The sequence below is a fragment of the Trichogramma pretiosum genome, unplaced genomic scaffold (genome assembly GCF_000599845.2).
Source record: "Trichogramma pretiosum strain Unisexual culture from Peru unplaced genomic scaffold, Tpre_2.0 scaffold32, whole genome shotgun sequence".
NCBI lineage: Eukaryota > Metazoa > Arthropoda > Insecta > Hymenoptera > Trichogrammatidae > Trichogramma > Trichogramma pretiosum.
Window position 1 is genome coordinate 414,172 of NW_019641641.1, and position 26,760 is coordinate 440,931.

Genomic DNA, 26,760 nt, shown 5'->3' on the forward strand with positions numbered 1-26,760 from the left:
TGCCTTGAATTTAAAATAAGTTTGAATGTTGATTGAATATCTTTCTTATAAAACTAATTTTGGCTTGACACATTATTATGATATCGTAAAAAACGGAAACTGGAGAAAGCCCGTGACGACGTGATTCAGGAAGGGTGATTTGGCACACTTTAAAAATAACCACAGTAGACTTACTGTGACCTGTTTGTTACGGACGTAGTTGTTGTTTTGCGTTATATTACGAAATTTATGTAAATTAGTACTATGTACGATTGTGTCTCATTTAGTGATTGTTAAATTATATTTACCTTCTTACAAATGATGACTATAATAATAATTTTTTTAGTTATTAAAGCAATGATTAAAGGTGTAATTAAGATTATTTTAAAGCAGAAATCTGAATTTATTTTCAATAAAATTTTATTGATAAAATATTTTTGATTTTAACAGAGATTTATTTTTTTAGGTATTTACTACATTTTTTTCAAATTCATATTATTTTTTTGTGAAACTATATAAAAACTTTCTCAAAATTTTCAATTATTTCGATAACTATTCATCAAAATACGATTTTAAATCTTTATTACAATAATTCTGTAAGAATTTCTGGTTGAAAATCGAATAATGTATTTTTAAAATTTTAAATAATCTTGTCATGTAATGAAATTTGTAAAATATGAATCATCAGTTTTATCCGTACATGAGTTGTATGGTCAATATTTTGTTCCTTTATTTTTATGTATTTATGAAGAAATCTAATAAGTCATTTCATTATTGAAATTGGAACTTATTTTTAAATTCCAATCTGAGTCATTAAAAACATAAATATTGTATTGTTTAATGCTATTCTCTTTTCTAATATTAGAATTGAATTCTTTCAAAAATATTTATGAAAATTGTAGCTGTTGGTTGTGTAAGGTAAGTGAAAATAAATTTTTAACAGATATTATCATGTGAACAACTTAAAAAAATAGTGCGATTACAATAGTCCTGAAATTTATCGTCAACCTGAAGTCAATTAGTGACTATCTCTACTAGAAATCTTGTAATAAACTTATGTCAATACAAAGTGAATTCTATTTTATTTAAAAAGGTGCTGGAGCAAGAAAAACAATAATCTAGCTTGTTTAGATGAATTATGAAAATTTATCCAACACGATATATAAATGCCAATCTAGTTGTTTAAATATTTACTCTGATATAATTTAAATATTTTCTAATCTAACTAAAATATTCATTTGAAAAAAAAATATTCATCTTAAGGGTAGGATGACTGCAACTTACCAACTGCATACTACACTTCATACTACCGAATTATTTTGTCCTCATTTTCACAATGCAAAATAAATTTTTTTCTATAATTTATTATTTTTATTGATATTTGATTTTAATTAAAAAAGTAAATAACAATTTTTTGATAGGATATATGTAAACATGTAAAACCTCTTTTAGTTTATATTTGAATTATAATGAAAAGTATATAGTGTTCAGAGGTTTATGATTCATTTTCTTCAAGCAGCCAAAACACAATTTAATAATTATAGAAGGTAGTTTTACTACTCTGGTACAATATGATTTCTTTTACTACTTTTTAGTGATTGTAATAACTACTCATTTCATATTTCAATATATTTATTCTAAAATGATCAACAATTTTTTTGTGTCATAAATTATTGGATTTCTTTTTATTGCTTTATTTTATAACTAAATTCGATTTGCAAAAATTGATACGAAAATTAACGATTTAGTGAACAAATCGAACTTTTGAAAGAGAATTAAATATCCATGATCAAATGAAACTTATGGTCATGAATCATGAATAAATGATTATAAATTGTGAGTATCTGAATTTTATTAAGACATATATACGGTTATGAAACGGATAGTGGTTATTATTCAAAATAAAAATAATCAATTATATGAAATAATGCTCATTTATAATATATATTTTCTAAAAGGAAAAAAGGTAAGGCAAAAAATACCATCTATTTCAAAGAAAAGAACATTTTTATTTACATTATTTTTTATATTGTTAAACAAAACTTAAAAATTACATTTTTTAAATATTATTTCGATTTTTGTAATAGTCATAGCGCATAATTTTTCAAAAATACAGCTAAAAATAAGCTGTGAATTTAATTGAAAAATTTAAGATATTTTATGCATAAAAGGATATATTCTTTGTTACATTTTTTACACTGTAAAAACTGGGCTGAATACATAGTTATTTAAATTAAATAAAATATTTGTTTTAATTTATTAAATTTGAAAAAAGTCTATTTGGTTCAAATAAACCAGTATTTAACACTACATTTTTTACAGTGTAGAATAATCTGGTTGATAAGTTTTCTAAGTAGGATGCTAGAATTCTAAAAGGGTGCAGGCTTTTTCTATTAAAATCCATCTTAGATAGAATTCGGAACATGAAACCTTTAAATTTATTTGAAGTGAAAAAATCATTTTTCAGTTATTAACATCAATTTTACTCTAACAAATCAATTATTATTGACACTAATTTTCTTTACATTTAACCTTCAGAGGTACGGAAAACCTGTGTACTGGATTTTAATAAAGATAAATCAACATTGGTTTTAAACGTCAGTCCTCTGAAGGTTAGAAAGATTTTGATTAATTCAATACAAAATTAAAAGTATCTTAATATTTCATATTTCCGATTATAAGGCAATGTGAATCATAAATATATCTGAGAATTATAAGAAGGGCTTAAATGAATGCTTAAGTGAAATTTAAAGAATTAATTTTTGTTATGGTTGAAGAAATTTTTTAAAAATCATATCATTCTTATTTTTTAAGTAAAAGAGACATTTTGATTTATGTGTCGAATTGAATCCTTTTGAAAATAGTTTTAAGTAAACGTATTAAATCATCAATAATATAACTTTCCATTGCTGTATAAAAATTCAAAAGTTTTCTTATAGGTATAATATTTTTCTCGATAATCCATAATCCTAATCGCTTATGATAAAAATTGATTCGTTCGTTTTAGTGAAAAGGCAATGGTAACCCATAAAATAATATTCATTTAACTTTTTTTCCTCTATTTCAGAGGGATATCGTACATTTATGTAATATCAAATTGCTATTTATGAAATTTTCAATTTCAATTTTATGTTTGAAACAGAAGCATTATCTGCTCAAGAAACATAACTTACATTTTCATTACTTTTATATATTGTATATGTACTTTTTATAATCAAAAATAGACTAGAGATTCGAAGATTTATGTTTTGAAGTAACTTGCAACGTTTTATAGTTACTATCAATCTTAATGATAACATGATCAATCGTTTTAAAAAGGAAAAATATAACTATTGAAAAATTAATATGGAGAATGTAAATTAGTCCAATAAATTTATTATGAAAGTATTTGTTCTTCTACACCACCACCACCATACCATTGTTAAATAAAACTAAATATGATTGCATCATCCGATCCTCCATCGGACGTAAATTAGTTAACCCCATATATCGACCGTCTATTACCTGGTACTTGCAAAATTGCTGATGTTGCCGTCGATCCTAAACCATTTGTAGCTGTACAAATATATGTTCCGGCATCAACTGTAAAAATGAAAAGAAAAAATAATTTAAAACGATCTTTATCAGTTCTTGGATTTTTTTAGTGAAAAAACTGAATAATAAAAATTAAATTTAAGCAATACTAACCAATTGATGTTTTGTTCAAAGTGAGTCGACATACGCCGTTACGGTAATAAATATCAGTGTTTGTTGAATTCCCGAGTATTTCACTATCTTTGGACCATTGAATTTTCGGTTGTGGCTCTCCTTGAACAATGCATTCAAATCGAGCACTTTGTCCACTCACTACTGCTATGTCTTTTAGAGGCTGAAAGAAATAATTTCAAAATTTAATTAAATAACCAAATTTATCATTTAAACATGATGTACTTACAGTTGTAAACAAAGGAGCCTTTTTTGGTAATATTTCAATATAAGGTTTTACAACTTCTGTTGTAACAGGTATAATCCTCTCATTATTGGATCCAGACCATGGAGAATCTAAAATGCGTAATTAATGAGAAACGATTGAATATATTCTTATTTGTATACCAAAAAATTGATTAGTGTAACTGCTCAAACTAATTTTATCATTTTGACGTATATTTTGGAAAGTGAAAGCTCTATGATTATGAACAATGAATACAATTCTTAATTATATAATCATGAAAAAACCTAACAAATATAAGTAATATGAAAAAGTGCGATTCTTGATAAATAATGTAAGAATTTTAATCAATACTAACTCAAAAATAAATTTATAATTCGAAATATTTTAATTGCTATTAAATAAATTATGCCATCATATACTTTGATGCGGTCATTTTTATTATTATAAAAGTTGAGTCTCTGGGGAATACTTCTAAACTATGATGTATGTCATTCAAAATACCTGGCCTCGATTCATCGATATTAACTATCATACCAACATGTCTTGGGCTAGACATTCTTGGACTAATAGAAGTCGGCCTTGGAGAAGTGTGATTCCAGCGAGGCGAGATTGAATAGTTAGATTCAAGAGCATTTGAAAGGTCAGGTGTTTTACCACAGGATCCTTTAAAATCTTCAAATTCAGAAAATTCGCTTTCTGAATTTGGTTCCCATTTAACACTTTTACTGAGTTTTCCACATGATTTTCGAGGAAAGGTATGGTAATTTTGATGGTCAGATATGTTGGAACCACTTCTTTGTCGAGAATCGTACTCGTGAATAACTGGTACTTCGATGTCACTCTCTGATACTTTTCGTGTTACTGATTTTTGTAATTTATTCACTTCCGATTTTTTTGTTTCCTCGGATAGCACGATACCAAACTCATATCCGAAATCATATTTGAAGTAAACCAAACCCGTCGTTGGATCGATTTGTTTTGTGCCTTGAATTTTCAAAAATTGTTTGGTTTGTTGATCACGATGAAATCATAGCACGCAATCATAAAAATATAGAAATCAAGGCTTCACAACATTAAAGAAGCCTCACATAAGGTTAGTCATTTATTTAAATTTTAAAAATTAGTTAATTTCAATAATATCATTGGTTTAATTATTCAAATATTTTCTGTGCCATCAACGTTATTAGTAATTTTGCATTAGAGTTTAAACATTTTAAATTATTTATTACATCAAGTCACTAATTATAACCTTATTACTGGTCAATTAAACTAATTAAATTAATAGAGTTACCATATTGTGAAACCCTTGACTCTTCTCTACTGACACTTGATTCATGAGCCTTTTGTGTGCTTTTGTCAGTACACGCAGGACGTTTAAGAATAGGTTTGTTTCTCTTTTCTAAATCTGATTGTATTTGATTCGAAAAATGTTCGGTTTTTGATTTAAAATTACTCTTCATATTTTTAATATTTTCAGAAGCCATATCTGCGAATCGTATTAAAAATAAAAAATTATCTATAGAATAAAACTGTGAAAATAGTATGCTATTCTCGGGTGTTCATGTCATTATTTTTGAGTATAGAAACCGAATTAAAAATATGAGATTATCTTACAATTTACAGTTTTTCTGTAGCTTTGTGCTGGTGCAATAGCAAATTCCGGAGGAGAACCAGGTATCAAAACATGATCTTCATTCACCTGGCAACGCTTAGATGTTTCATTAATAATAGATTTTTTGTATTTTTCCAGTTTTTCATTTTCTGTATCGCTAGGCATGGTAATAACAGGCACTTTGGTTTTTTGAATTTTAGGTGCATTGACTTTTCGATATTTCGGTTCTTCGTTTTCGCTCTCACTCGGTGCCCATTTCGCTCGAATTCTCTTACTATCGCTATCGTTTTCATAGTCGGATTCGTAAACATTCCCTCGAACAAACTTTTTTGGAGTCGGGACGTAATACGTATCTTTTTGCTTTTTGCTTTCTATTATTTTAGAGGGTAGCTTGCAAGTTTCTTGATGCGCATGACTGTCCCCATATTTTATGACTCTACTAGTCTGCTCTACTTTTATTATTCTTCTCGTATTGGTCGTCGATTCATCCAAATGCATCGTTTGCTTAGTCTCAGCACCTACCGCATCATGATAAGGTGTATTACTGCAGCCTTCATAGTAAGATTGTCTAACAGGTAGCGCGTAAGCTATTTCGGGTGGAGAACCGGGGACTAATACGGATTTAGGTCGATATGTAGCGTCTTTAACTGTTTCTCTGTTTTTTTCAAATTTTTCATTTTTTGCTTTGACAAAGGTTGAAGGAGCCATTGTTGATTTTCCTATTCGAAATAAAATGTAACTATGTGATGGATAGCGAAATAATGCATTTTGAAAACAAAGTAGAAAAACAAAGCAACTCATCAAAATTCTTAAAACTTAGATGTATGCAGCAAAAATGTAGACTTAAGCTATTTCAGAAAAAGGTTGACTACCTAAGGCAGAGAAAAGATAAGCAGATAGATAAATAAAAGTGGCGTTCAAGCATGTGGAGCAACAAAGCTGTGAATTAAATAAGCATAAACAAAAAATTGAGGGTAGGAAAAACTGCAAAAATATCAATGTTAACGTTTTTATTGCTTTACTAACTATATACTGGAAATGAAACTTATGAATACAAAGAATAAAGCAATATGGTGAGAAGCGTGATGCATGGAAAATGTCCCAAATTCTTGCGCATTGTATTTTATTAATGGTTCTTGTGTTTGATAACAAGACATAATTTATGTATGGATACTTTTCGCACGTGATTACAAAAATATATGATTTTAAAGATCATTAAATTTTATAATACAAAGTCTTTCAAGTGTGCGGGCATTTATTCCTAATTCATACCACTTGATGATCAAGTAGCTGGGACATTCACCTTAGAAGAAGTAGAAACGTTTTGGGCGAGATGCTAACGAACCTGAACCATTAAATGAAGTTTTGAAAGTTGATGAAGACGATCTGATGTCTGGTACGGTTTGATATGAACTTAATTGTTTTCTCAATGATGATGAATATTTGTTTGAATCGCAGTCACTCTCATAATCGCTTTCTCGTAACTCACCCTTCGAAAATCGTGAAAAGCCTTGTGATTCAGAAATTTTTTCCTACAAAAAACAAATAAAATTAGTGTGATTTTGGTTTACAGTGCATATTAAATCTTTCAAAGTAGAAATTAATTCAAATTGATCATCAACACATCATTTAGTATACTAAAAGACTATACTAATACTATCATATTATTAAAAATTTGAATTATTTTGCGTAATTGACTGTAGTTCTGATGAATTATTCATGTATTTATCTTACGGGGATTATTAATTTTTTTAAGATTAGATCGGATGAATGCATTCAGGTAACACTAAATACCTACAGATGATTATAGAACACACTTACAAAAACTATTTTCAATAATGTCTCATATTAGCGTTATTAAACAAACAAAACACGAAGCATAATAAATCCAGATAAACTATGTCAAAGTAAAAATAAAACTTTTACACATCCAAAAACTTTTTCAAACCTTTTCATAAGTCGATCTACATTTTGTCTGCGGTGCCTTTTCCATGGTTTTTTCCATGCAGGAAGTTCTTTGTGACTCAGTTTTGGGTGAAAAACTGCAAGAATCCACATGAGAACAAAAACATGCATCGCAACATTTTTGTGATTGAGAACTTTTACAATCAGAAAAATTCGATTTCGTTTTGAAGGAAGAAGAGTGTGTTTCTGAAATTGCTTCATGCCCTCTTAGTGTTTCCTCTGTGTCAGCCATATAACCACTTTCTTGATGAAAACATTTGCTTTTTAACTTAGGAGATTCTGGTCTATAATATTTAGTAGAATATGACGTTGACGTCTGCAAATACTGTGGAGGAGAACCTGGTTTCAAAGGTACGACGTACTGATGATCGCTAGACTGAGATGCAGATATTTGTGAAAAAGGTTCAGACTCTGTAGATTTTAAATTGCATGTTTTTGTGGGAGCTGAATATTGTCTACATCCACTAGTATGCTGCTCAGTAGTAGAATTTATATATGCTGGTTTCTGAACGATTGATTTTTGCAAAGTTTTTTCTACAATATTTTTCTGTAATGTTTGCTCGTATTTTTTGTCAAGACCAGGAGGTCCAGCAGTATACGCCATTTCAGGAGGAGAACCAGGTTTTAAATATGACGATGGAGTTCCATGATAAAGTTTCACTCGAGGTTTGGAATATCTTGATAAATTTTTTACCAAACCTGGTGATTTTAAATCGCAACCAGAATCATCCGGCCACGGTCTAGCAGTTTGTTTTTTAGTAGATTCATATTTATTTTGTACAATTTCACTTTTATGGACATCGCATTCAGCAACGTATTTTTCTGTAATTGATTTTTCTTCAATTGTATTGATGGTGTGATCGACTTTAATTGTTTCAGCATTATATATTATAGGTTGTTGGTTTGGTTTTGTAAGCTGTGGTGGCGGTTCCAATTTTTTTTCCGTTACATGAGTTTCTTTAGATCCTTGAGATTTTTTTTCTAATGTAGTAGATGATTCTACAGTTGTTTGTGTCATTCGATAATCGGGTTTTAATTCTATTTCTTGTTTAGTTTCGGATGATGAAACTTTGTAATCATCACTCGGGACATTCCATTCTTGTTTATCAGTATAAGTAGTGACTGAGTCTTTTATACGACAATCCTGATGCTTAACGAGATCAAACGGAGGTGGTATAGAGAGAGGTGGCATTTTTTGTGATTGTTTCAATTGGTGCTGTGATGGCACAGATGATGGGAAAGTTTTCACGCCTCCGACGGGAACATCCATAGGACATCGATTTTTTTCAAATGATTCTTGCAATTGTTTTGCTTTTAACGTAACATCCAAACGTTTTTTAGCTACTTCTTCGGGCTTTGGTGCATATCCGATTTCTGGTGGGGGCTCTGGTACAAGATTAAATCCTTTCAACATTGCTTCTGCACTTTCAGATTGAGCTGCTAATTTAGAAATAGTCAGTGTTCCATGGATAGGTGACCCAGAAGCTGTGACATCTTCAAGTATAGTTCGCGTACATTGCAATTGGGGCAATTTATGTTCTTCAAAAGGAAAATCTATCTCTGAACTATCAATACCACGAGTTGAAGCACCTTTTTCAAATTTATTGAAAATATCTTGAACGGCTTTTTTACTACTAATGGTTTCCGCGCGAGATTGGTCTTTAACAGCATCTTCAAATCTTGTTGATTTTTCATAATTTTTCGATAGTTGATTCACTTTAACATCGCAACCTGGTCCTGTGCCGTCGTCTTCGTCCACCAGCTTAATCATTTCTTTAGGACCTCTAGCGAAATTTTCACTGCCTTGAGTTATAGATTCAAAAAATTTAAGTGCGTCTTTGCGAGCAATGGTGGATGTTTCTATGTTTTCATTAGCTGTTACTTCAGAATTTTCTTGAATATTTGATTCATTTTCACCAGTGTTTTCTATTCTTTCAATTTTTTCTTCCCTTTTAAATGCATCCAAAGGTGCTGGTTTATGTTCTAGTTTCATGTGAAATTTCTGTTCGGACTTAGTTTCAGTGTGATGAGATTCAACAGAAGACGATATCATTTCTGTTCGCGATGCTTTTTGAGATCCGTCAGTAGTTTCAGTTTTTATAGTTCGGATTGCAGATGACGAGGAAGTAGCTGGAATCGGTGTCTTAATAGCTGCACTTGGCTGTATCATAGTCGTCGTAATTTGTTCCGTGGTTAAATTTGCACTAGGTATTTCGGTGGGTACTCCACAACAAGGCTATGATCGAATAATTATATATTAAATAATTAATTTTTTACATTTCAAGATTTAAATTTTATCAAGAGAATTTTTAGAATAAATTTTTAGCTATAATGCTGGAATTAATTACTAGTATAGCATTGCGGAGTATAAGTTCACATTTATGGTACGCTGTTTCGATCCCCAGCAAAATGTACGAATTAAATCTCGGTAAAGCGGGCATATATGTGAACTTAGCCCACTGCTATAAAATTGCGTACGATACTCGTATTATTGAGGACACTTTTAGCTATCAGGACGCTGTGACATAAAGTGTTACTTATGGGACGAGTATCGTAAATTATTATAAATAATTGTATGCAACTTGTAGAAATATTCTTTTTTATCAAAAAGCTTCATCTAATCAAGCTATTGACTTGTTTTGTAACCCCAAACTTTGCAGAAAAAGAATATCAACACCTGTTGCATAAAGTTCTGTGAAGAAAATGAACAAACCTTTTTAGCATTTTTATCCGCAAGATTTTCATAAACGAAGGTTTTATGCATTTCTACCATGGTATCTGGAGTTGGTTCGAAGACTGCAAAATCCGCAATACTTTGTGCTTCTCCCCCAGCATTGGCTGCTCGAACCATATACTTTCCAGCGTGTTCTTTTTCAGCTGAATCATAATTTAAAATGTCATATTTTGACAATAAATCTTATTAATAAATTACAGTATTAGTAAATAATAACTACCTTTATTTATGAACAAATAATACGAGTTTCCTTGTCGTTTCATTCTAAATTCTGTTTGAATTAATGGTTCGTCGTCTTTCCACCAAGTGACTTCTGGATCTGGTGTGCCAGTAATTTCAACTTCCATTACTACTCTATCTCCTTTTTTTACTACTTGAGCTTGAAGTCTTCTGCCAAAGACAGGTGGGAATATTGTTTCTATTGATAAATTACATAATTTATAAGCGCGTGTACTTTAATTTTCCAAATAATAATTTTATTTCATACATACTTTTTACAACTAAGTCTGCCGTGCTGCTTGCATTGCCCACATCATTTTTAGCTGTACACGTATATCTTCCAGCATCTTTTACCTTGACATCTTTAATTTCTAGTTTTACATGATTGTGATCATAGCTCATATTAATTCCATGTTTAGGCACGATTTCTTGCCCATTTTTCGTCCAGATGATTTGGGGAAGTGGAAAACCTTATTATATCATTAATGATTAGACTTATTTTGAGTAACGTAAAAAAAAATAATGTAAAACTTGAAATGCGCATACCATCAACGATTCCTTCCAACACAATATCCGTTCCTTGATCAACTATCATCCCAGTGACTGGAGAAACAAATCGTGGCGCAGTTTGCTTCCGACATGGTTTTTGAATTTGTATTTGGTGTTTGCACTCCTTCTGTTTAGAGCCTCCTAGATCTTTAGTAACAATCACTGTCTTTTCTTGGCGCAACTCACCATCTGGCACGTCTTGCACAATTCGTTCGAATTCTTCAATTGTTTTTGACTGTAACAATAAACGATCGAAGTCAAATAAAAATTAACAAGGTTTAGCAATAGTTTATAATTCATTCAAAATTAAAATAGATAATATTTAATTTTTAACTAGCTTTATAGAATAAAATATATTTAATGTCAAAAATTTCAATCACTAGAACGTTTTATCGAGATAAAAACTGGAAATTCACTTAACCAACCTGCATAACAGGCGCAGTTCGATTAAAATCAGTTGAGAGTGCAGAAGTGTGCGATGTCTTTTTTAAATTTGATTGATGAACTGGGCAAGTAGATAAAGTAGATGAATTCGTCGTGGTGATATATTCTTTTTTCATGGAAGTATGAGTTGTTGATGACGATTCCATGATCGAAGATGTTTTTGTGATGGTCTGATTATCAGACAGACTACCACCCTCTCCTGAAGTCCTCTCACTCGCAAAGTACTTGTCGCAACTGCTTGAGGCTTGCATCTCAAAGTTCGACGTAGGCACTTCAATAGTGTCAATTTGCCCCTCCTGTACTTTAACCCCTTCTCCTACGATTATAAAACAAACAGTGAAGATTAATTGATTTATCAATGAAGCAAAGTGGATAGATATGTGAGAATGACGAGAATGTGAACAAAGGTAGGGTGCCACATGTTCAAGTATGAACTTGATTGTGTGATGGTCCTTGTTCAACTTTGCACATGTTATTGCTAATGAACTTTAAATATTTTTATGTATCATGCTTATGAACATTGATAAAATATTATTAAATGAATGAATAGTCTTTGAAAATATTTGAAAAAAAAATATGAAATTTGAAAATTAATATAATTCATTCTCTTTTATAAAAAAGCACATCTTTTTAATTGAAAAGCACTTTATGTCGTAAAAAAATGTTGTTTTATTTTGAAAATTTATAAAATAATGGTAATTATTGACTGTTTCAATTAGCACCAGTTTCCGTCGATGTAGACACACCTAGCTGTTGATTCGGGGTTAAAAGAGCTGACAGTATAGTACAGAAATAGACGACCCGATTTGTCAAATAACAAGCAGTAGTGGTACGGGCGCACGCTATCACACCTGCTACATAGATTTGATATGTCGATTTATCTCATAAAATTTAAAAATAATAAAATTACCTAGCTCACGCAGTACATTTTATTAATTCTCGTTTGATTTCAAGTTAAAAATGAATCATGAAACACACTCTTTAATGAATTACACCGCACTTTCACATTAATGTATTCGCTATTTTACTTTTTTTATAAAATTATTTCAAGTTTTTTATTTTAAATATTATAAGTTACTAATAAAATACAAATTTGTTAACGTAAGACTGTACTCTAGTATATACTTATAGTCAAATCGATTTGAATTCAAATAGGCCTATTCGACAGTTTGAATTCAGGCCTTGATAAAACATTGATGTTATTTTAAGCTATTTAGACGACGAAGACGCTGTTCTTAAGGTATAGCATATTCACACCTCAATAAATTAATTTTTCATGATACAATAATGTCATATTTAAATATTATAATATTTATAATGAATAAAATTCATCGATGAATTGCAAATTTTGATATTTAAGTTCCTAAATTATGCAGCACCCTGGCGAAAAATTATCTCTTATTTTTTCATATCATAATACCACTGCTACAATTCATTTTTGTACGTTTTAAATTGATTTACTCTTCATTTATAAAATGGATATACATTGCGTAAAATTGTTTTTGTAAATTTTAAACTAACTCTATTTAAATTTTTTGATTAAAACACTTAATTTAATTCATACGTTGCACTCAAATACTTTAATATTATTTGTACTCGAAAGATGAATTTGTATCCATTCAAGGTTTTGTTGGCGCAATTTTATTATCTTCCTTACCTCGACAAATTTATGTATAATAAAGATCGATGGTCAAGACAGCTATTGCAAAAACTGTACACACTTGATGAGAGACGAATCTGAGGCTCTCGCTATTTCGGTTATTCGAAAGTTCAAATGCACGGACATGACGATCAGACCGACGAATTTAGCCGCTCAATTGAGGCTTGCACGCATCGCTGATACATTGATGGCTCTGTGGTCGCCGGCGCCGAGTCAGGGCCGGCTGAAAAACAAACCTTGTCAATATCGCCGATCATGCAATTTCAGTCGTCGATGATATATACTTGCATACTGAACGTATGTTATACGCGCTCTTATATTTTCACTTCCGTTTTGCCTTGTGCACTACTGACTGCGTTCGCACTCGTATTACCACTTTTCCTTGCTCTGCACTATCGTACAAGACACACTTTCGCCGTCGACGATACTTGACACAGTTTTTTGCGCGCGATTTTCGGAGTTAAATATGTACGTGAATTCGTTGGTCACATTTTGAAGATCATTTTTAAAAAATCACGTTTTTCAATTATTGTTTTTATCGATTTATCAAACTTCCTTTTTTACCAAATACCAATCGGAAGAAACAAAACAGTTAAACCTTTACCTAGTCTTTCTTGCGCACGCCTTACTCTCTTCCACACGGATGATAGACCGTCAGCTGCGCTCGTGGCTACCAAGTCTTCGTGGATATTTGTGTCGACAAAAATAAAGTATATCTATGTATATTCCACACATTTAACTTTGCTTAATGTGCCTATTCACATACTTCCTTTTCTTCGGTTTCTTCATCTTCTTCGACTCCGATATCCCACTTTCTCGGCAAGAATACATGGTCTTTTTGGCCGGATCATCATACACACACTTCTTTGAAACCCCGAGGTAAATGTACTCGAGAAAGCGTGTCATTTCAGTATCAGTTGAAAAATAAACGAAATTTAGCACGTTGCCCTTTTTCATGGAAAAAGTCTCTGAGTTTTCTTTTTACATTGATCTTGTTTAAAATAAAGAAAGTAGAAAAAGATGCTTATACTTGTATCATTCTTATTTCCACGTAGTGCTATCAAATTCAATTATACATTTTTTTGTATTATTAAGTACATTCACTTGCATAAAGCTAAAATAAAACTATAAAAATTCTTATAAATGAAAAGCTCACAATTATTAATAACTCATCGCAAGTTGGCTTGTTTAATGCTGAGCTCAAACGTTATTTTTGCTTCAATAAACTAGTACCCTATTTTAAATGCATTTTTCGTTAGTAAATATACGAAATTATTTCTGTGCTGTTTTTTTTAACTAGTGTCTTGAGATTTTTATAAATTTTCAAAATTTAGACACTTGAAAGAATTGCAAATTAATCTCGCTAATTCATTAATTTTCCTAGATTCCATTTTATTTTGTATAAAGTCTATTTCACGATCATTAGAGGAAATTTATTTTAAAATTATTATTACGTTGTGTTTCTGAATTTTAAATTGCACATAATTTCAAATTTCAAATACTTGAAAGAGATTGTAAAGTTGTAAAACTTACCAATATCCGTTTTAGATTCTGCTTTCTCGATACTATTTTCAGCTACATACGGTGTATTTTCACTTTGGGTATTTGTTTTTTCAGCAAAAGCAGGAACTTGGGAGTCATTTTTCGGAACTATATCATTTTTTAAATTGACTGTGTTCTCGTTGTAAACCCATTGAATCTATAAAAGTGCCATTGAAATAAACATTTATTAATTATCATTTAAATTTGCTATAAATGACAACATTGAATTTAAAAAAATATCTACTACAAATAACAATTCACAGGCGAAATTTATACGAACACAAAAAATATATCATTAGCTATATATTAGAATTAGGGTATTCATAAGTTCTGAATTTATTTCTAATACGTTCGTAATGTTATACGATTTTTTATATATTACTTACGAATATTAGTAAAGTAATAAAGACTAAAATGAAAATAAGCATTACTGTTTCAAGTCTCGGTGCAAACTAAAAGATTTGAACGGTTTCACAAAAAGATATATCTATGAAGGCTTGAGAAAAGCCAAAATGATTTTTGGCACATATTCGATCGATATTATAAAGCATCATGCCCTCACAATGAAATAGTTTAATATCTATACTATTAAAACGAGAAATGTTATATAAATTTAATGTAATATTTTAAGAATTTGTTTTTTCTAGCAATTCTGGAAATTACTTCTAGGAATAAAAGTTCAAAGAAATAAAAATAAATACTTAAATTTTATATAGAGGACTCTGAAAGTTTTCGTAACATTAAATATATTGACTGTTTCATACACTATTGTTCATACTATATAACGTAAAACACCCGATTAGTGTATATTAGTGAATTTTCAGATTGAATCAAATTTTCACTAATTAAGATATTGACGTTATATATACTGATCAAGAGTCTTAATTTAGTTAAAATTATGATTTCTCAATTCAAATCAATAAAACGTATTATATACAATAGCTTTATAAAAGCACCATACAAATTATCACGAAATATCTTTCTCTTTTATAAAGATATATATTAACTACTTAGTTAAAAATATATTTCATTGATCTGAAAGTAATTAATCAATTTTTTATTAAAATTCATGAATATAATATATATTGGTACTATGTATGAAAACAGTAATGGTTATGATCACACGCACTCTGATATAGTAACTGAACCCACAATTTAAAAATTGAGTTACGTAGGTATTTTCATAATGTAAATAATTAACGGTATTAAAGTTATACTGAGAAAATTTACTTGGTTCAATCACTACGTTTATCTTAAAGAAGTTTAGTAAAGCGAAATCTAGGCTTTATAGCTGAAATAGTTTCATTTAATTATAACAAGTATGCAGTTTAAGTTATAATATAATTGCTATAATATGAATTGAGCAGATGAACAAAAAATGTTTCGTCTTGAAAAGTGTATTGACAAGATAAAAGCATTTCTACCAAAAACATCATTTATATTACAAGAATTGCCTTTTAAAATGAAAATGATTCTGTGAAAATGAAACTTAGATTAAAAGTAAATTAATAAAAAGTTGCAAGTATTAAACGCACGTGATAAAGCTTATTTCCAGTTTTTAGATGATAACAATCAATACAATCTTCATTCTTTAACTGCCACCAAATATAAGTTAATAAATAAAAACAATATCATGCTTTATCTATTAATTAGTAAAATATAAGTTAAATAATAATATAATCTTACATTAGATGTTGAATTTTCTATAATACATTTAGAACTTGAAGATGTGTCTTTTTTCAGGGCGATATTATCGAATCTATTTTTTAAGCCTGTTGATAATTGTTTTTCTTCAGTTTTTAATGATGATTTTTCAATTCGCTGAAAATCATTCAGTACTTTAACTACTAATTTAGCAAAAGATTTTGCTTCTCCAGCTTTATTAGTGGCTTTTGCAGTATAATTGCCTTTATCTTTTGATAAAGTTGGTTCTATTTTTAGAATATTGCTTCCAGACGCGTCATTGTAAATTTTAATGCGCTCGCATTCAATCAATGGTTCGTTATTCAAATACCAAACCACAATTGGTCGAGGCTCACCAGTAACAGAACATTCGAAAATAGCTTGTTCCCCCTCCGCTACCAATAAATCTGATAGAAGCTTGATAAATTTCGGGGAAGTATCACTTGATCTTATTGCACCACCTAAAATTAATATCATTTCAATGAAATATTCAAATAATTGATTTGATAAATCTGCAAATTTTTTAAACCCATACAATTATAAAAAAATACATACGTGTGATCTTTAGTAAACATTCACTGGATGTTTCTCCTTCAGAATTGATAGCTACCACTTTATAAGTACCAGCATCATCTATAAAAGCTTCTTGAATAATTAGAGAGCATCGATCTCCTTGAAAAAGTAATTGAAAATCTGATGATTCTTTTACCGGCTGGGTATCATGATACCATATAACCTGTTCGAATCACATGTAAAATATATTAAACATATTTATAAATAGAATTGAATAAGTTATAAATATTGTTAAATGAATAATTTCATAAAATATGATTGTCATTAAAATATACCTCGGGTTCAGGTTTTCCAATTATGACACAGTCTAATCTAACACTTGCACCTTCTTCTACGGCTAAATCTTTTAAAGGTAACTTTATTCTCGGTGCTGTTAGTTCCATACTTTTACCAATTAGTTTTGAATTTGAATCAATTAGATTCAAAGAGTTACAGTTAACTATAACGTCGCAAAAGCAACGAGTCTGACCAGCATCATTTTTGGCCACAACTTCATATCTACCAGCATTTTCGGAAGAGGCCTCTGGTATTATAAGACAACATTTGCTGATTGACTCGCTTAGACGTATCTGTAATGAAATCAAAAACACAACTGCGGTCATGTGTCCATTTTTTCTTTTTATATGACATAGCGAAAGATGAATAAAAGGAAAAAAAGGAGCTAAAAATATAGTTAGTCAAAGTGTACTGAAAGCGAGAGCTAAGCAGTACGAAATTAGACCGAACATAATCAACATGACTGACATGCTCTTCGTCACGATCTTTTATTATATGGACTGGGGTGTAGTTTAATTAAATGCTTTTATGGTTACTGTAGGAAATAAAAAGATTGAATGAAATTCATAAAAATATGCGATCTGAAGTATATTAACTCTGAGCTAATTCATCTAATTACATTTTTAAAAAAAAAGCTGCAGTATTTACACAATTTTAATCTTATTTCATTTTGAGTATATTTACCGTTGAATTTTTTATTTCATCTAATGGTTGGCCATCGTGTTTCCAAAAAAATGTTGGAATGGGACATCCGAAAGCTTCACATTCTAAAGTTATCGTACCTCCTTCTGTTATGGTAACATTCTTTGAAATCTTCATAATTTTTGGTAACTCATATAAAATAGCTTTTTCTTTCAATGAACCTTAAAGCAATTATTAATTAACTAAACATCATTTTTAACAACAAAAATAATGGTGTCAATATCATTAATAAATTGCAAAGTCAACACTTACAATAAATTTTCAGTTTAGTTGAAAGTGTAGCTTTACCGATTCGATTACTAGCTACGCACGAATAAAGATCTTGATCATTTTCACGAACCTTCTTAAATTCTAAAATAGCTTCGCCATTATTTTTGTACGTAGAGACATATTCAGATTCTGTACTGATTTGATCATCATTTTTGAACCATTGCACTGTTGGCATTGGATTGCCTTTCACCTTGCATCTAAGCTCGTATCTTGATCCTTCTACTGCAGGTTCATCATTAAATTTTGTGATAAATACCGGAGGGCTAAATGGGCATTTTGTTGATGATTCTAAATATTATAAATAATAATTATGATTATCTTACGTAACTATTAAATGATAGGATGGAAAGAAGCTTAATTATTGATAATACGTACCCTTCACTTCTAATTTTGCTTTGATTTCAGTCGATCCTGCAGAATTTGTTGCTCTACAACTAAATATGCCAGAATCTTCAGCAAAAGTTTCTTGGATTATTAAACTACAAAATCCATCATCATTGTGATATATCGAATAATCTGGATTTTGCATTATTTCTATTTCATCTTTAAACCAAGTAACTTTGGGCCGAGGTTGTCCAATAACATGACATTCAAATTTAAATTGGTCACCCTCGTAAATATTTGCATCTTTTAATAATTTTATAAATTCCGGTTTGACTGTAATTTGAATTTCAGATGTTTCTTTTCCTTTGTTTTTTCGGATAATTGATGTTTCTTCATTCTGCACTGGACTATCACACATTTTGCTTGATTCTTGCTGATAGATTGTTGAAATGTATTCTTCCTTTTCAATCTGAATAAATTAAATAATTTAATAATTTAAATGATCAATAATTTTATGAAAAATGATCATAAATAAACTCGCAAAATTTTAAGTATAAATTGTGAACTTTTGAGGACGTTGATCTGAATTCTCCATGGACAGAACGTTCTATAATGCTTATTTAATTATGTGCAAAGGCCTTCACTCGTAAAAAATCAAAAATCTTTACCCATAAATATAACGCTACTTCAATAAATACACGCATTTGAGTATGTTTTTATTCATCAATATGAATAACGGTCCCAAACGATGCATATTGATGCATAAAAACGTATGAAAATGCATCAACAATATACAATGTACAAATGCATAAACAATATACATGTACAAAATGTATAATACATGACGTGTGTCACTGATCCTCGTGCTGAAGAATCCATCTCAAAATTTCAAAAACATTGAGTGTAACAATTTATATTTATAAATATTTACCTTTTCTTCAACTTGAACATTTGTGATAGTAGTTGATTCACTGATATTTTCATTAATCATACAACTTGTCAATTCCGTTTGATTATTACTATTCTTTTCTTCATTTTTTTCTTTAACTTCATCTTTTTCTGATTTATTTATTACTTTTAATGAAGCTATCGGTTGAGAAGCATCAGACTGATTTACTTTAACCTTAACTTTTTCTGAAATTATTTTTGTGCCTTGTAAATCAGACAATAAACTACGTAATTCTGAAGATGTGTTAGCAAATGAATCTAACATTTCACGGTTTTCAACTACAAGATCATTGAATTGAGATAAGCGATTGGTTCCTAAATGAAAAAAATGAAAGAAAACTATTACAATTACATAAAAAAATTTAAATATTATCATGGAAAACTTGAAATTTTTACTACTACTAACCAAATATTTCAGTAGATAATACACGTATATTTTCTATTCTTGTCTCTTGATATTCTTCACCGGTTTTTATAAAGGTATCAATTTCACTCAATAAGTTTGCTGCTTCTTCAACAGTTTTTATTGATGTTGCTTTTCTAGCTGCAGTGAGAAGTAGTTGGCTTCCTTCTTTGAACCATTGTTGAGCTTCTTCCAAGAGCGTAAAATATTGTATACTGGAATTAATTTTTTCTCTAGTTTCTTTCGTAAGGTTTTTCAAAGTTCTTAACTTATCTTGTAAATTATTCAGTTCAGTTTCAATTTTTGGTAGTTTTTGCCCAGCATTAATTTTAGTAGCAGCAACAAACTTATTAATTCTCTCTTCTAAAATCTGAAAAATTAAGCAAATAGTAAATAAAACTTTCATATCGTAGCTTCAAATTTTCTAAATATTTTTTATTACAGTCAATGTTTTTTCAAATTGAGAAAACGATTGTGAAACGCTTTTCGCAGTTGTCGAACTTTCTCCAAACCATGCAGAGATTGCTTTAAGTTGGTTCTCTAAGTCACGCAACTCCGCATTAATTTGATCTAAATCGTCACCAAATAAGCAAAAGTTTAAACGCTCTTGCAATACCGTTCTAGTAGTTGTGATGAAACTATTGCAGTGATCTACTACTTTCTTGAACGATTTATTGATCTTATCATAATCTTGCTGCGTAAGATCAGTAGTTTCCAAATTCTGAATTTTAATTATAACATCTTTCGATTTTTCTTTGGCAGATATAAATATTCTGGAAATAGATTGACTGAATGTATCAAGTTTTTCCAATAAATCACGAACCTCATGCAATGAATCGTGGTTTGCAGATGTACAGGATTTAGTATTAAAACAATTGTCACTTAATTTTTGCTCCACCTAAGAATCGATATTGATACAAAATTGACAGAAAAACACAATTAAATTAGAATGGATGTAGAAGTGTACCTGTAATAATTTGTCAAAGAGATCAATAAGATCATCAAGAACGATCTTGTAACTGGCTGTTGATGTTCGGAGCTCATCCAATAATTGGCATGTATTATTGCCGATAGTGAAGTTCGATTGATCATCTGTAAGAATAAATATTATTTTATGATTTGACAAATAAAAAAATCAGGGAGCATTTCATCAATATACTTTTGGGTTCAGGAATCCCTATTTTTTCAGTCTCAGTTTCCAATTCTAAAATAGCGTGGTCCAGCTTCGGAATAAAAATTACCCGTGAATCTCTCAGATTTTTGATAATTTCGAAAGGCTCAATTGAATCACACTTAATTATAGGATATAATTGTTCTCTCAATACATTTGCCCTCTACATATAGAACGAACAATAAATTATTTTTTTAATTTGTTCCAGAATAATGAGTTAAAAAAAGGTTTTTAACTTTTTTACCTCTCTGGTTTCTGCATAACGTTGCATTTGTTTTTTTATAATTTCTTTTTTTAATGCTACCTTTGTATTCATTGATTCATAACTCTGTGTTATTAAATATTGACGATTTGATAATTTTTCTATAATGGATCCTGCAGAAAGACGAGCGCGTGGAACATCAAGGTAAGAATCCACGACCTAAAAAGGTAACCCATTCTCTATGTTAATTGTTCCATTATTGTTTAACATTTATGAAAATTAATAATCATAGTATTAAAAACCTTTATGCTTTCGTCCAAGAATTGTTTACCAATGGTGGTAAGGTTTGAATAAGACGGTTGCATTTTTTCCCATTGTTTTTCTAGATTACTTATTTTTTCTTCGCTCATATAATCTGTATTTTGGCGAATCTCGTATTCTATTTGGTCCATTTCTGTCTCTAATTCTGCAGCAGATTTATGAAATTCGAAGTACATTGAGGCCAGTTGAAGACGTCCTTCTAGAGTACTACGAGCCATAATCCAAGAATTTTGAAGTGTTCTTATCTTATCAAGAACTTCAGTGTGTTCTTGTTCTTGTAAATGTTGCAAAATATTGCTTTGAATTACTTGTTGATCTAAACGATTTACATCTTCTTCTTTTTTATTGAGTTCTTCCAATAGTTTTGCGTGAATCTTAAAAGTATTAAATTATCAATCAATTTTTTGCATTTATATCAGAAAATTATTTATTTATATATTATATTATAATTATATTATAATATAATAATATAATGAAAAATTTTAACTACTTGATAAAAATCTTGTGCCATGACTAGATCACTTCCCATATCTTGATGTCCTTTTAAGAAAGATTCTATGATATCGTTCAGCCAAAATGTTAGTTCTTCATGCTTTTCAGAGAAATCATCTAAACATCTTGAAAGACGTAGATTTTCACTACAGTGAGCTGTACATTGTTCAAGAATACGATTTTTTCTGTCGGTAATGTCTTTAACTGTTTTTCTCACACCCTGGAATAAAAAGCACGATAAACTCCTTATAAAAAAAACCATTGAATTTCATTCAATCCAAAATTAATGAAGAAAAGAAAACTTTCAAATTCTTTTACATCAGACTTACATCAAGTCCAGTTGTTTTTCTTTCTATTTGTTCAAGCAATGCATGTCCTGTGGTCAATGCTGGCTCTGTTACTTCATTCACAATTTTGGCCGTATTAGAATGCAATAAAATAAGGCTTGCAGATCGAGCTGGATGTTCCGAAGTAGCTAGTTGGACCTCCAATTGGTCCAATTTTGTAAATGCCTATAATTTTATAAAACGATTAGTAGATAGTAAATTAACCATAAAAGTACGGTAAAGTAAGTGAAAATTTTTTATCCTCTGAAACATACCGATGCTGCTAATTCATAAAAATTTAAGCTTTGGTTCAGGATAACTTCGTACTGATTGAGATCATTAACATAATTTGCAGCTGTTTCTAATACATTGTAAGCTTTTTTACTGGCTGTTTGAAAACTGGAAATGTCTGGAGATATCAAACTTTCTGTTGATTTTGTTATTCTTAAAGCATTATCTTGAAAGTCCTATTTAAATATGTAGAGGTTTTAAAAAATATTTTTTCTCATTAGAAGTGGAAGTAATGTCTAATGTCTTAGAAATAAATTCAAAAAAACAAAAATGTAAGATAAATGGAAAGTAAAAAAATGGAAAATTTTTGTGTTTTTTCGATAAGAGAAGTTAGATAAAATTAATCAATATTAATTTAGTGATTTTCTTTACCTTTGCCTCTATTTGTAATTTTTGAATTTCAAATATAAGTAACTCTGTATTAGTTATGGAATCTCCTAATTGATCACTTCGAGCTGCCAGCTTATTTGATCGATCTGTCAGACGATTTTCAAGTTCACTCAGATCCGAGGCTAATATAGCTAAACCAAGGCATTGTTCCAGCTGCTGTTTACGCCTTTGAAACGTTACTTCGATTCTTTTACGCTGATCGTGCAAGTTTTCCAACCAACCTTCAACTTTATGGATTGCTATAACAATTAAAAAATATGTTTATACTGTGTTGATACTTTGACCCGTACCTTTCTATAATTTCTGAAAATATACCTGATTCAGCATCTAGCGTTAATTTTTCAGGTCTTGAATCAATGCTTCCTTCATTCATTATATCTCGCAGTCTATCTAATAAAGCTTTTCCATCCTTCAGTGAACCCATTAACGTTTCGAGCATTAATTTTCGAGTTCCATGCAGTTTTTTTAAATATAGTTTCACAATATCGATTTCAATTGGTAAATGCATATTATTACAAGCAGTTTCTAAATGTCTCATACTTTCTTTACACTCCTCAGCTCGACTGTGTATAAAAATTATATAATTTAGTTACTAGAAAAATATTAAATTAAAATAAGCAAACGGTATAGAATTTTTTACCATTGAAAAAGTACGTTGCGTTCCAAAATAAGTTTTCGTTTTTCCAATAAATCGCAAATATCTTTCCAAGCATGAGATAAGTTTTCAGCCATAGCTGCGCATAGCGGTTTTTGAGATAACAATGTATCATCGGCTTGCCTCCACATCTCGTCAACTGGGTTTTGTTTTGTCTAATAATTGAAATGAATTTTTTTGAAAGTATTAAAGAATTTAAATTCTCATATATTTTTCCTTACCTGTATTTTTTCAAGCACTTCATCATGAGCATGAAGTAATGCTTTTGCATCTTCTTGATTTTCACCCAAATGTGTAAGAGCTGGTTGAATCTCCAGTACTTTCAACCGTAAATATTCACCGTTCTATTAAAAATTTAAATTTAATAATTATTTTCATTCTATTAGAGAATTTTTTTAAAAACCTCATTTATAAATAAATTTAATTTCTGCAAAAAGCTACAAGCAAATTATAATAAGTATTATTAACTATTAATATAGTAATTCTACAAAATTTCAGTTGAGTTTCATAAAGCTTTTAATTTTTATCAAGTTTATTTATTATATGATATCAATTGACTATATGAAATCATTTAATTAAACTAGTTCAAGTTACGCTTCATTTTCAAATTTGTACAACTATTTGCAGATAAAAATAATTTCAAAAGAACCATACAATAGGTAATAATGTACTTTACGATTATTTTATTTCAGGATAATAATATATTTATAGTGATTGGAAACTCATCTCTTCATTTTCATCATTGGCATAAGGCCAAGCGAGCATCATAGTTTCTTTTGGGATCTTCGTAATATACACCCTACAGGTCTTCAAATCAATCATAATTTTAAAAATATTCGCAGTTTTAACTCTTTCAATTAATTGTAAAATCAATTACAATCGTTTTTTACGTTGCTGCATACAATGAAAGTATATTAATAATTAAATAAAAATGGATTTTTTAACAAGTTCAGTGGTCTAAAAATTATTGTTTCTATACTTGAGTTTTAAATTCAAATGAAGGCCTTCTTAATAACATCTATCTTCAAGATACAGTGATTTTTGGAAAATTTAACAATATTGCCAAAATTGCATTAGAGTGTTAATACAAAAATATTGATACTTTACAACGCTTATTTTTACACCAATTGCAATTTAAGCATTGTCAAATCCTCATGTATCGGAAAAAAATTATTGTAAGCTTACTTCAAGAAGAGCAATAACAACTCTGGTATCATTGCTTTGCAAGGCTATAGTTCCTATAGTTGTTGTTTCAAGATTTGGAAACTGCTGCTTTTGTATTGAAGTTATTTGTGTCATACTGTTTTTTATTCCGGATTGCTGATGATTATTTGCATTAGATGTTTGACTGCTTTGCCCGCAGTCATTAACCATTCTAATCCCCGTTGTAAAATTCTAAATAAATAGTACAAATAAGTTTCATCTGCTTAAATAAATAATACTTTAGAAATGATTCAATTAATGAAGTAACAAAATGCAATGTAGCCCATGACCTACACATACTTTACATTTCCCAATTATTTTTTCTTTACGTGCGTATTACTTAAAAACTTAAAAGTCACATTTTTCAAAATATCCAAATAGTTGTAAAAAATTAAAGAATTCTCATTTCAATCAGGAACATCCTCATATTTTTAATGAGTGTTTTTTCTTTTTATTATTGTATTTTTCTCTTCATTTATAAGCTAACAATTAATATATCTTTGATAAATTACAATTCCATTTCATGCTTTTCTTTAAGTATCTTTAAAATGAAAAAAAGAAATAGAATATCAAAGTGATATTATTGATGCTTCCATCAATAATATCACTGAAAACAAGGGCATGTATGCGCCTTTTACGACTCATACGTTTTTAATCGGCGATATCTGTGTGGCTTCTCTGATTTCTTACACTAAGGTGCTTCTCTCCCTTCTAGTATGTGTTACATACTAATGTTAACTTTTTCTATCATCATTGATAATATCTTAGCTCTAGTTGACAATTTATAAACTAAATACAAAATTTTTTCATTCATCTAATCAAATAAAAATTAATTTTTAAAAAATTGTTTATTAAACTTATGATTCAATTTGTTTATTGAGACTAACTTCAAATGTATTTAATTAAACAAAATTATGCTTTGTGCATTGATACAATTTCACACTACATCACGAAGTCAATATTATTTTAGAAGAATATTCATTATGCAAATTTTTTTATTAAATTTTCCTTTAAAGCATCTCATAACTTACCGGTTGCATATTATTTTGGTACTAACAAAAAAAATAAATTTTTTGGACCATCGTATTCATCAAATAATGTAGAACGTACAAGTTTCGACGTAACCCATTATTGGGCTTTCTCTTCAGCTCATAAACCGGCCTGACTGGTGGTACTTTTTTGTGGATTTACGCTATATGTGTGTGTATATGTTCTGTATCGTCATACACCCCAAAATTAAAGTATTAATTCAGTTATTGAAGTGTAAAAATATAAGGTCCATTCATCACACCCTTAAACTATCAAAGTTAAAATTTCAGTTTTTCATGTTATTTTAGAAAAATATTTGAATTTGGGTTTTTATTAAAACGGTTTTAATAAAAAACAATGTAATTTCATTTTTTTTGAAACTATGTACGTAATCTTCACTGACCTTACAGTGAGATTGAAATAAAGACGTAAAATATTTTTCCGGAAAATTATTAATAATAATTCGTATTTTGTTTTTATTATTTATAATGTAGTGAAAAATAATAATACAAGTTTCTTAGTAATTATTTATCTATTTGATTATAGATACAAAAATAAACTGTAATACAAGTACGCATGTTTATCGAGAATGTTACTGTTTGAATTCTAATTTCGTTCTGTGTACTTTGAGTCAAAAATGACTTCTTGAAATAAAGCTATATATTATTTGAAAGATGTATGTTGAGCTTTTTTCTCATATTCATAAATATTTCAAATAAAATTTTAATTTTAACCAATACATTAAGCTTTCAGATGTACAGCACCTTAAACGTATACTTACATAAAGTATGAAACGAAGTGTTTGTTATAATCTAACAGTAAAAACTATTGTTTGAAACTGACGTAATGTATTAGTCGAATTTTAA

At 29.5% G+C, this 26,760-nt stretch overlaps 1 protein-coding gene across 1 annotated transcript; it reads right to left on the minus strand.

Moving 5' to 3' along the window:
* Positions 1-2,118: 2,118 nt before the first annotated feature.
* Positions 2,119-26,760, minus strand: LOC106652365. Its single transcript, XM_023459740.1, has 36 exons — positions 26,676-26,760; positions 24,848-25,057; positions 23,884-24,006; positions 23,648-23,817; positions 23,323-23,570; positions 22,990-23,246; positions 22,602-22,793; positions 22,330-22,512; positions 21,999-22,220; positions 21,490-21,882; positions 21,230-21,406; positions 20,974-21,148; positions 20,782-20,906; positions 20,257-20,712; positions 19,818-20,184; positions 19,395-19,726; positions 18,515-18,932; positions 18,122-18,427; positions 17,852-18,030; positions 17,167-17,460; positions 16,874-17,054; positions 16,322-16,779; positions 14,627-14,792; positions 11,415-11,749; positions 10,987-11,224; positions 10,713-10,910; positions 10,442-10,639; positions 10,201-10,364; positions 7,471-9,723; positions 6,868-7,054; positions 5,525-6,241; positions 5,202-5,396; positions 4,412-4,894; positions 3,914-4,020; positions 3,667-3,847; positions 2,119-3,561 (listed from the first exon to the last, which is right to left on the minus strand). Exons 2-36 carry the CDS (start codon positions 25,034-25,036, stop codon positions 3,452-3,454), a joined length of 10,977 nt encoding a protein of 3,658 aa, XP_023315508.1. The 5' UTR covers positions 25,037-25,057; positions 26,676-26,760; the 3' UTR covers positions 2,119-3,451.